Here is a 12,203-nt window from a genome sequence, read left to right as displayed (position 1 = left end):
AATTTCAAGTAGTACATTAACCTACATGATAGATTTGATTTAGTGCATTAACCTACAAGACTGCTTCTTCCCACAGATGCCTTCAGATAGCAGCTTTGTTTTTCAAAGGAGAGAGGTGTGATGATAGTGTCACGGGTCTTTTGCGGTTTGTTCAAGTCTTTTGCAACTGACAAAAGGAAAGAAATGACAGCCAAATAAATGTCCTCACCCTGTGTCAGTGAGGACAGTAGACTACATTAATTAAGTGTGTGTGGTGAGTTGTGTGATCTGTGTTTGTCAAATGTGTGTTACTGACTTCAGTAACTTGATATCAGAGAGGGCACTAGACTACAGTACAGGAGCTTAACTAATGTGTGTTGGGTGGTCCATCTTTTACTCACTGCAGTAACTCTGTGTCAGTGAGGGCAGTCGACTGCAGTAACTGCAGTATATGGGAGGACTCTGAGGAGCTGCTGATGTCTCCGTCTTTCCCTGTTTTGGCAGTCAACTTGTAGAGGCTGGAGCAGCTCAAAGCCAGCTCCAGAGCGTCCATCCAACAACGACCTGAAGGGGACAGAGTTTACGGTGTCAAAGGCTGCTGGACACCAACAACTAGTCGCACATAGACACATTGAACAAACAAACATGGATACACAAAACAGTGTGAGCAGGGTTTTCTAATTCCCTCCTTAGGCCACAACCCCAGAGTTTTCATCTTTTGATTTGACCCTGTGCTGGCACACCTGATTCAATTAGTAACAAGAAACCAGGCAAGCCTAGTTCCGCCGGCCTGCAATAGAAAGTGTTGCCATCTCAAGATACGAACCCGGGTCACCCACATGAAAGGCTGTGTCATTAACCACTACAACACGGAGCTGTACATTTGCTGGCTGTCAGTATAGCCTCTTGTCTGTTGTCTGTATATCCTGAACAAATCCTCTTTTACCACTGGCCGTTTTAATAGTTAATTGGCCATTCCTGAATGACATTGATACTGACTAAACTGACTAAAGTTTATTATTAAGTTTACCTCCACCACAAACAGCATCTATGAACTGTGAGACTTTTGCCACTGGCCGTTTTAACAGCGTATTAGCCAGTAATAAGCTTTACCGGTATCTACTAACTTACTGGAATAGTCAAAAGAATTGAGCAATTGCTAGCGAGTCTCCCAAAGCTATTTCATTTCATGGCATAATAACTTATTTTTTTATTTTATGGCAAAACAACATACTTTTTTCTTTCATTCGTGAATGACATTTATACAGTAGCTATCAATAAAGGCGACAATAACTAACTTTTTCATCAATTGAAAAGAGAATCTTGTGCAATCTACCATAAATAATGAATAAATGTCATTGCTCTCAATAGATTTGAACTTAGGTATTCCATATGAGAGGCACTGTCTTTAACCACTACACCACGGCATTACACGTTTCAACAGTCGCTAGACTTCATTGAGGATTGTGTTAAACTGAGTAACATTTCTTATTAAGTTTACCCCCACCATAGCGTCTTTGAACTGTATTGCTTTTGCCACTGGCCATTTTAACAGCTTATTAGCCAATAATAGGCTTACTAGAGCAATTGCTAGGGAGACTGAAGATGAACTTTTCCATGCCAGAAACAGTCACAATATAACCATATAACAGTTTCAGTTAAGGCTTACTATAACGTTACTAACGTATATTAATATCCTGACCCAAAACTCAGGCACGGATGCATACTTCGAAAATCCACCAGAAACAGTCGCAATATTTTATTTCAGGATTACTATAATGTATATACTAACGGTTTTAGCCAGCAACATTTTCATCTATACGGAATAATTCATAATGCGTACATTGCTTCACCTGCGAGGAGATACGAACTCGGGATCGATAGTTCACAACTCTGCTTCTCTAACCCCTACGCTATGTAACAAGGGGCAGTCTCTCTCTCACTCACTCCTTAAGAGACATTCGCTCTTCTAAGCCGGCTCCGCTTCCGCAGTCCAGCAAAAAAACATTACTAATAGTTGGCTTAAGAGAAGGGTTTATAACTCTTACACTACAAGTTCCAAAGTCTGATGTATTTCTGTTCTACCTCAACATGCACCCACCTGGTTTCCCAGATTTAAATAAGCCCCTGATTAGAGGGTTGAAATTAAAAAACAAATTGGAACTGGAAGTCCAGAGTGGAGTTTGAGAGGGTTATGGTTTTTGGGTTCTGATTGTTCAACACAAGCTTGTTTAGTTATACTTCGAATTACTTGTTTCAGATCAAAATGAACTCCCATAAAAAAATCCAACTTTAACCCTTTCATTACCCATAACCCATAAGGGAAAGATGTTATTTGAGTACTGTACAAATACACACATTGTGTAGTTGCCAGTATCAGAGAAATTAGGATAAAGTTCTGAAAACAACTCAAATAAATATAGGCATAGCCTTCAAGTAATGAAGGATAACACGGACCTGAAAGTTGGCCATATTTATACATGATGGGAATCATAAACGTATCCCTGTAGAGGGGTGTGGCTACTGAAATGTCAGGCTGTGAGGATCCATTCAAAAAGCATTTGTTAACTTGAAAAGGATAGGCTATAACAGTATGAATTACAAACCACACATTGTAGCTAGCTATTTCCAAAATAATTAATCTTGCTGTTAAGGCTTAAGGCTATCTAGTGTGGTAACAGCACTGATTCAGTTATACCCCTTACATACGCTAAAGAGAGGAATTTAAATATTCTATTTTAGGCTTTAAATCAAAGCCTAAAATAGAGTAAACAGCACATAAAAATAAATAAAAATCAAAACTGACCATCTGACTCGGAGGCAGCTCGGAAGATCAGGTAGTTGCTTGGTAAAGGCTGGGTGATTGAGCCAACATTTTCCCCTTTAGGACCCTAAGAACACCAAACACAGAAGGGTTCTAGTTACATGTGCACCGGGTTAACAGTATCACTACAGACAAAAGAGAAGGCTAGTGGGATATTTGGTTAAGCAATTGCCGCTGGGTAGGCAAGACCCAGCTGCTATTGTATTGGTGTCTACAGTAAAGTTCATCAACCCCTTTAATTAGACAAGAACTAACCAAAAAAAAGTTCAATGATATGAGTGAAATTTGACTTTGTCCACCATCTTTGGTATTCATATATACAAACTTAACTGCACTTTGAAATTATTATTAACACATTATGTAATACGACAAGACAAAACAGCAAGGAGGTCCTTAAAAGAACTGGGCATTACACATGCAAACAAAAGCTGTTTGCAAAGTACACTTCCATTCAAAAGTTTGGGGTCACTTAGAAATGTCCTTGTTTTCCAAGAAAACATTAGTTTGAATAGGAAACATAGCAAAATGAAGGTTACAGGGTTAGAAATAATAATTTTTTATTGAAATAATAATTGTGTCCTTTGCTTTTGTCAAAGAATCCTCCATTTGAAGCATTTACAGCCTTGCAGAGCATTGGCCATTCAATTTGTCAAAGGTCATCTGAAGTGATTTCACCCCATGCTTCCTGAAGCACCTCCCACAAGCTGGATTAGCATGATGGGCACTTCTCACATAACATACAGTCAAGCTGCTACCATAACAGCACAATAGGGTTGAGATCCGGTGACTGTGCTGGCCACTCCACTATAGACAAAATACCAGCTGACTGCTTCTTCCCAAAATAGTTATTGCATGATTTGGAGCTGTGATTTGGGTCATTGCCCTGTTGTAGGAGGATATTGGCTCCAATCAAGCGCCGTCCACAGGGTATGGCATGGTGTTGCAAAATGGAGTGAGCCTATCTTCTTCAAGATCCCTTTTACCCTGTACAAATATCCCACTTTACCACCACCAAAGCACCCCCAGACCATCACATTATTTCCATAAATTTATGGAGTCAAGCACTCCTCCAGCATCTTTTTATTTAAAAAAAGTTCTTCAGATCCAAAATCTCTAAATTCGATGTGTCTGTTCATAACACTTTCTTTCAGTCCAGTGTCTGTGTTCTTTTGCCCATCTTGGCTTTTTCTTTGAAACTCTGCCTAGAAGGCCAGCATTCCGGAGTTGCCTCTTCACTGCTGATGTTTTGCGGGTACTATTTAATGAAGCTGCTGGTTGAGGACCTATGAGTCGTCTGTTTCTCAAACTAGACACGAATGTATTTGTCCTCTTGCTCAGTTGTGTATGGGGCCACCCACTTCTCTGTCTATTCTGGTTAGAGCTATGTGCTGTGTAAGAAGTTATACACAGCATTATACCAGATCTTCTGTTTCTTGTCAATTTCTCGCATGGAATAGCCTTCATTTCTCAGAACAAGCATAGACTGACAAGTTCTATGTTTCTAACCATTTTTAGCCTGTAATCGAACCAACAATTGCTGACGATCCAGATAGTCAGTTAGTCTAAAGAAGGACAGTTTTATTGTTTCTTTAATCAGCACAAACATGTTCAACTTTGCTAACATTTTGCAAAAGTAATTAGGATCAATTAGCCTTTTAAAATTATAAACTTGGATTAGAAAACACTACATTCCATTGTAACACGACACTGATAGTTGCTGATAATGGGTCTCTGTACACCTATGTGGATATTCCATAAAAAAATCTGCCTTTTCCAGCAACAATATTCGCTTAAAACTTTGTGTCTACACTGTATTTTTCATGAATTCTATGTTATTATAACTATTATAATTTTCTTTCAAAAACAAGATAACTTCTAAGTGACCTGAAACCAAATCAACACAGATAACCAATTAGGCACACTCCATGCACTCAGTTGATGAGGCAGAAACAAAACAAAAAATATATACATATATACACAACATTTCGCTTTGGAGAATTGTTAATATATGTAAACGTTTTAAAGAAAACATTAGTGAGCAGGCAAAACACATCTTATTTCTTATGGGATTCACATTCAATTGTACGTCATAACAGAATGGCACAATCATAAAACAAAACATGGCAACAAAGAAGAAACAAGAAACCAGGCAAGCCTAGTTCATGCGGCCCACAATAAAAAGAGATTATTGTTGTTGCCCTCCCTGGAGGCAAACCCAGGTCTCCCACGTGAGAGGCTGTGTCTTTAACCACAATGCCACAGAGCAATATATTTGCCTAGTGTCGGTATAGCCTCTTGACATTATATAATTTTGTCATGCAGTAACATCACACAGTTTGAATATTTAGCTGGACACCATTAAGCATTGTGTTAAACTGTGTAATGTTTCTTGTTAAGTTTACCTCCACCACAAATAGCATCTATGAAATGTATGACTTTTGCCACTGGCCAATTTAAAAGCTTATTAGCCAGTAATATGTCATAAATAGCATATATGAACTGTATGGCTTTTGCCAATAGCCTTTTTAACAGCTTATTAGCCATTAGTGAATGAAATGGATACAATAACTATCAATATAAGTTACAATAACTGACTTTTTCGCCAAGTGAAAAGACAAGAGAATCGTGTAGCCAGCAAAGTTTTTTTTAATATCCTGAACAAATCCTAATACATAATTTGAAAATCCACCAGATATAGTTGCAATATAAGCTCTATTTTGGTCTCGCAAATGTCAGATGCAGTGAAGCATGTCAAGGTGTTGTCGGGCATATTATTGTTGGGCTTTTTTGTGGCATAGGCGCAGTAAAGGATTCTTTGTGGCAGCTCGACCATGTAGCCCATTTTTGTTCAAGTATCGTCGTATTGTGCTCCTTGAAACAACACAGTCTATTTCCAGAGCAGCCTGTATTTCTCCTGTGGTTACCTGTTGGTTTTTCTTTGTCTCCCAAATAATTATTTTCCATCTTTATGAAGTTCCATTACCTTACGACAAACGCAGGTCTTTTGACAGTTATTTTCTGCTCCCCATGGCTCTGTATCTAGCCTGCTCAGTGCATCCATGTGAGAGCTAACAAACTCATTATCTATTCATACCAGGGTATATGCAGGAATCTTGAAGTTCATTTTAATACCTTTTCAAGACTTTTTCAAGAACTTCTCAATATTTTTTAATACCTAACCGCCACTTCAAGCTGTAAACATTTAAATCAGTGATACTTTTAACTTAACAGTTTTAGTTTGTGATAAAGACTATAGACCACTCTGATACAAAAAAAATCAAATAGGCTGGGATAGTAAATAAAAGCAAAGTTTATTAAAAAACAAAACAAAACTTTGCTCCACCCTCAACAACAATCATGCTGACATGTGCCTCAGTTCTTCTGATTTTGTTCCCAGCAGCTTCTCAGTTTGGACCAATTTGTTCCGTTTTTCTTTACTACGTCTTCTGAGGATGTTGGACTTCGTGATCAGTTGTGCCATTAATGTCCCAGATTTCCCCTCTGCCTGCTTGGCTAACTTATCAGCATCTGAAAGAGGTAGTGGAGTGCTCGAAGGAGCTTGTCCATCTGCCACATGATAAAGCCTGCCTTCAGTGCATTGTGGAGGGTGTGAAGCCCACAGCTTCCACATTAACCAGATGAGCACCATACAGCTCAGCATGCTCAGTCTGGAGGAGGTCTGCAAGCTTCAAGTTGACATTTGGGCCGTCCAAACTGATGGAGAGAAGCTGCCTCATATTCAGGTTTGCAACACATTCCTGAGAATATACACAACAGCAAGTACATTAATTCTTCAGACAACTTGCTAGTCAAAGAACCCACAGCAACCACACACACGCATAATCAAATACATGTACGCACGCGTACACACACACACACACACACACACACACACGTGCATGCAAGCACACAAACACACACAAATCTCAGATCTACACAACAGTAACTTTAACTGCACTGGTCTGACAGAATAAAGGCCACGCTTCATACAGATGTCTTTTGTTGTTTATTCACTCTCTCTCTTTAGAATAGACACTGTAGACACCGTGAAAACTACAAGAAATAAAAAACATATATTCAAAATATGCATTTTGCGTCTCTCGTGTCAATATCTAATGTTATGCAGGCAAATGTTGTAACAGAAATACAACGAATCCCATCAACATCATGAATAGCACATCACATCGTGGACGTAAAGCAATATAAAACAACATTATACACATTATCAGATATTTATAAAGTTAAATTACCGTGTTCGCCTCTCAAACCATGCAGATTAAGAATTTCTTTGACAGACTACCTGTCGTTTCTCTGCATTCATTTTAGTTCTTCTGACCCAAAATGACGCAGATCCGCTCTAAACTGAACCGGGTCATTTGACACCTCGTTATCAACATAATCCTTACTTAAAGAACCCCTTAACTTTATACATAAATTATGAATATTGACTTCTGTATATCACAATTGTTTTTTAAATTAAATGAACTCAAATTTACATTAATTTATAACATAAAGCAAATACACATCTCAACAAAAAACATGTCATTGACAGTTACAGTAACCTTTATCACACCACTGTGTGCGTCACATTTATACATGTTTATACTATCTGACAGACAACCAACCTCTTTATCATCCATGGCTCCTCCTCCCCAACCCCATCAACCTGTTTTCAGTCACTTGCCACATCCCAGTCTCATCTAGTAATCTACACTTTAGCCACACGATTGTCCATAAGTATAAAAATTTAAGATGAAATGCTAGTAAGTTAACTTACTTTGATGTGATGCAACAGGTCGACAGCGTGTCCCAAGAATTGAGAGCCAAGGTACCTAGCCAGAACAGAGCTTTATTAATATGACACTCCTCAAAACACACACATAACAGGTTGAAAATTAAATAAAAATATAGTATATACAATATATAGTACTAAGCAGGAGGTACCTAGATTGGACACGGTCATCTTCCCAGAATCGAATGTGCACATGAAGCTGTTTCGTTTTTGTTGACTGGTTGAGGGACTCGTCAAACATTAACACAAACTGGCCAGCCTTGTTGATGGTGTTGATGAGCTCCTGCTTGAAGTGTGGGGCTAACCCGAATCGTATGATGTATCCAGTTTTGTCCTTGCCACAAGTGAACAACTTTGCTATATCCGAATCTGGAAACATAGCCTTGAAAACTTCAGCCAGATTTTCGTTTGAGTTCAGTGAATGGTGTTTCTCAGCTGTGTGGAGACACCACAACACCTCAGCACGCAGTGTTGCTGTGCCGCCTAGAGCCACTCTGATGTCGGCTGCAGAAGATGAGGAAGCAGAGACAGCCCGGGTCGTAGCTGTAGCTTCAGGTGCGACTGCCGGTGGTGTAACGGCGTTGGCACTAGGTTGTGGTGGTGCAACGCGATTACCACAGAAGCTAGCGATGGAGAGCTGCCGCTCTCGGCGGCTAGAAGCGGCTTTGTGGCTAGCCCAACACATGTGGGACTTTAACGAGTTAATGCCCATTGACACAATACTTATTTTTTTCTTGCATAATGTACAATATGCCTCCATGACATTCCCCTCGACTGGCTGCAGCCACTCTTTGAAGTCCAGCATTTCCAGCCAGGACGCTGCAAATTTGCACTTCCCCATTCTGTTCATGCGTTCACCAACCTTCTCTTAAAACATTTCGGGAACGCCAGAGCGTACATTGTGCTTTTGAACTTCCGCCCGCCTGCCCGCTCTGGTGCTCTCAGAGGCAATTTACGAACGCACCCACAATAGCCTAGTTTTTTATGTACCTGTTAATTTTTTTTAATAAACATGACTAAATTCACACACTTTTACAATGTTTTTGGGACTCTGTTGGACAGCTAATTCAGAAAAAATACTTTCAAAATGTAAGACTTTATAAAGCCGTGATAAGACTTTTTAATACTTTTTAAGGGTCTTAATTTTCCCAAAATTGATTTATCACCTTTTAACACTTTTCAAGACCCCGCGGATACCCTGTTATACGCAGTCAGTAATTGCAATTTAAATAGCCACAGGTGTGGGAAAATCACCTTTAATAGTCATTTTCACCTGTGTTTGTCACCTTGTGGGTCTATAACAAGGCTACACATTCAAGGTTATGTAAAGTTTTTATCAGGGCCATTTGGGTATCATTATGATTTTAAAAGGAGCCAAACAACTATGTGATAATAAATGGCTTCATATGATCACTATCCTTAAATAAAAGACATCTTTTATAAAAAGTTTTTTAGCATGATCAGTCATATTTTCAAAACCAATGCCAAAATATCACAATTTCTGCCAGGGTATGCAAACTTATGAGCACAACTGTGCATATATCACGCTAGTCTGAGTAAAATAAAAATAAACCCAGTAACCCAGGTAATAATTAACAAGCAATTGGCATTAATAAAAGCTTGGTATCGGACCTTGACCGCCCAGATAGACTTCTCCAGCGGGTGGTACAACTTGAAGCAGAAGCCATCCTTCTTGGAGGGCCTCTCAATCAGTTTGCATGCATTGAGCAGTACTGTGCCCACCCAGTGGTCTGACTTTGGGGTCTTATAAATGAGTAGGACCCCGGGCTTCAGGGCACACCATAGCTTGGTCCAGCTCTTCAGAGAACCACGGATCTACCATGAGAGGAGACAGAGAGACAGATACATATGGAAAGAAAACAAAAAAAACTGATTAAAAACTGACTGGGATAGAGAAACAGAGAAAGGGCAAGACAACAATAGTCTGTCTCCCTAGTGGTTGGGGCCCTAAAAGACTGCCTTAACACTATTAAATTATACATTCCTGACACATGTTTCAAGGTAAAATATCCCCAGAGAGCAACAACCGATTTGGGGACATGACAAAATTACCTTTAGCCAATTAGCCATGATGACAACACTGGGGTCCTTCAGAGCGCTGGACAGCTCTTTAGCTGCGCGTTTCTTCTCTTGTCTGTAATTCATCTTCTGGACCTGGAGTAGACAGACCAAAGTCCACCTTTCACTCAGTTGATTTACAGACTCAAATGTGACAGAGATTGATAAAGAGAATGCCTGATCAAAGTCAAGTTAACTATTGACAAGGAATGAGGAAGGCTTTCCACTATTCCTCCCAGCTAGCTATCCTCATGTCATTGTAATTAAGGCAAATGGTGCAACATGGGCAATATCAGCTTGACAAACTAGACTTCAGAAGACCACTAGGAGGAGGCATAGCCAAACCTGAATACCTTATTGCACACAGGCATATTTGTATCGGTTTTCTAGTTAAGGATGTAGTGTTAAGTTAATTGAATTTAAAAAAGGACAGGAAAATCATTTTGGTAAATTATCCCGAAGACCATTCTTTTACAGGAACCTCTCTACCTTTTCACTAGTGTTTTTTTTGGGTTGAGAGACTTTAGACAGTGCATTTTCATTCCAGCCCAGGCTTATTCCAAAAATCAGTTAGCCCTTATTAGTTGAAACCGCTGGGGATGTTTTTGTCTGAATCTAAAATGTGATGCCTAGGGGCCCTAGAGTAACCAAAAGAAGGAAAGAGGGTACATTGCTGAATTCACCATTAAATGCATTAACAATTTTAATGTCATCATTAAATGTCACCATGGGTGGAAATTCCGACTTTATTAGATTATCTTTCATGTTGACTTGGCTTGCCCAGACTCCAACCGGTTGGTCAGGGAGGATCAGTTAATGATGAAGGTCCCACCCAGTCACCTACAGAAAAATAGTGAATGCCTTCAACAGCAATTTCCCTAGTAAAACTGTCTTTTGGCCTCTAGAGGCCTCTATCGCACTCTATGGGCAACCCCAATCTAAAGACGTACTGTAGATGCTAAATATTTTTCACACCAAGCATAATCTCTCAAATTCTTGAGAACACTTTTCCCACCAGACATCCTCTCTGCAACCCTTTCCAACTAGGGACAAGTGATACATTTACCTTGAGAGACTCTTTCCGGGGAAGCCTCTCGGAAGGGGAGGAGCAGTCGTCCAGCCCGTTGTTGAACATCCTGGAGTCTGACTAAAGAAGGAAGAGTGATGAAGGAAAACATGGAGTCAACAGCAGGTTGATTAGGTCTCCCTGAAATCCGGATTGTACTTTTTTCTGGGAACTCTGCAGAGGGCTAACCAGACACTGCTATTCCTGTAAATGCAAAAAACTTGCAAAACAGATCCTTTATCCTAAAACATCCATCGACATCAGGTAAAATCCACTCAGGTAAAGACACACAGAGGTCAAATCAGAAGAGGTCTTCTTACCTTACTGCTAGGCGACTGGGTGGGGCTAAGCTCATCACTCATCATTGACAGACCATTCCCCTCTGATTCCATACCTACCAACAGAAAAATACACTTAGACAAAATGGATTACAGACAGACAGACCTACAAAGACAGACAGGCATACAGATGGGCAAACAGAGAACCAAAAATTGTTTGGCAAGTTCCTCGTCAAGCTTGAATGTCAATCTCTGGACGGACTTGTTTACAGTTTATTTCATATGGTAACCTGCTGGCATTGGAATATAAAAATGTATCTGTGTTGGCACCAAATAAATGGTTTATTAAAAAAAGATCTACATCCATGGCTGCTGTGGAAAAATCTAACCCTTGGCATGAACTGAAATCTTGATATGTTGGATGGTCCCACTGCAAGTGTTGGTCTTTGTTGAACAGACTGTGGCCTTACCTAGGCTATGTGGGTAGAGGTCACCGTCTCCTCCGTAAGGCATGCTGTGGGTCACAGAATGGGGGTCTATCTTAGGAGGGGAGGGGGAGGTGGCATTGGGAGACAGAGACAACCTCCGGTGAAACAAGTTCTCCTCCTTCATCCTGTCTTCTGTCAACTCTTCTTTTAGAGAAAGAGACTGAGAAAGAACAAGAGAGAGAAAAATTATGAAAAATAGTAAGAAATCAGAGAAAAACAGTGTGAGAATGAGAGTTGTTACTTAAGGGTTACAAAACCAGCCAAGAATTCTGTAAAATGTCCATTATTTTCTCTTCCAATTCATCACAATGTCTTTTTTTTGGGAGTGTTCATTTCCCCTCAGTTTTCTAGTCTGTCTTATAGGCTTGCCAGGTTTTCGACAACCGTACACGATAAAATGACAGGTTTGCGAACACAATGCTGCTCTATGCGACCAACCATCTGCACAAAGGCTGAACTGTGACAGACAGGCTCTCCACAGTCTCTAGTTGTCTGTCATCATGGCCCCACCACACAGAGCCACTGTTCCTGACAGACATCAGTGCTTGCCATGGTCAGACAGGAGATGGCGCAGCTATATTGACATGGCGCGACTTACTGCAGGGGTTTCGATGATCTTGTTCCTTATATGTAGCTAATACTAGAGAAATGTAAACGTTGAAATGCATTTTGTTTCTTAATATGAATTGTTGTGAAT

The 12,203-nt window shown here is 40.0% G+C and overlaps 1 protein-coding gene across 4 annotated transcripts in view; it reads right to left on the bottom strand.

Annotated features, from left to right (window-relative positions):
• Window positions 1–12,203, bottom strand: part of osbpl5 (oxysterol binding protein-like 5) — a 191,758-nt gene that overhangs the window by 82,657 nt on the left and 96,898 nt on the right. Inside the window, exons 3-9 of one of the 4 annotated variants that reach the window (XM_013131244.4) lie at window positions 11,489–11,666; window positions 11,061–11,134; window positions 10,741–10,821; window positions 9,669–9,770; window positions 9,228–9,431; window positions 2,786–2,870; window positions 381–543 (exon numbers count right to left, since the gene is read on the bottom strand). In XM_013131244.4, the coding sequence (XP_012986698.2) occupies window positions 381–543; window positions 2,786–2,870; window positions 9,228–9,431; window positions 9,669–9,770; window positions 10,741–10,821; window positions 11,061–11,134; window positions 11,489–11,630 (851 nt within the window). In that variant the 5' untranslated portion in view covers window positions 11,631–11,666. Of the gene's footprint in view, window positions 1–380; window positions 544–2,785; window positions 2,871–7,580; window positions 7,636–7,747; window positions 9,127–9,227; window positions 9,432–9,668; window positions 9,771–10,400; window positions 10,515–10,740; window positions 10,824–11,060; window positions 11,135–11,488; window positions 11,667–12,203 lie in introns of those variants that run through there. The other 3 variants (XM_013131246.4, XM_013131247.4, XM_013131243.4) reach the window with 3 other exon arrangements.

The sequence above is a fragment of the Esox lucius genome, chromosome 19 (genome assembly GCF_011004845.1).
Source record: "Esox lucius isolate fEsoLuc1 chromosome 19, fEsoLuc1.pri, whole genome shotgun sequence".
Classification (NCBI taxonomy): domain Eukaryota; kingdom Metazoa; phylum Chordata; class Actinopteri; order Esociformes; family Esocidae; genus Esox; species Esox lucius.
The sequence above is the reverse complement of the archived record's forward strand: the minus strand, read 5'-3'. Positions and strand labels throughout refer to the sequence as shown.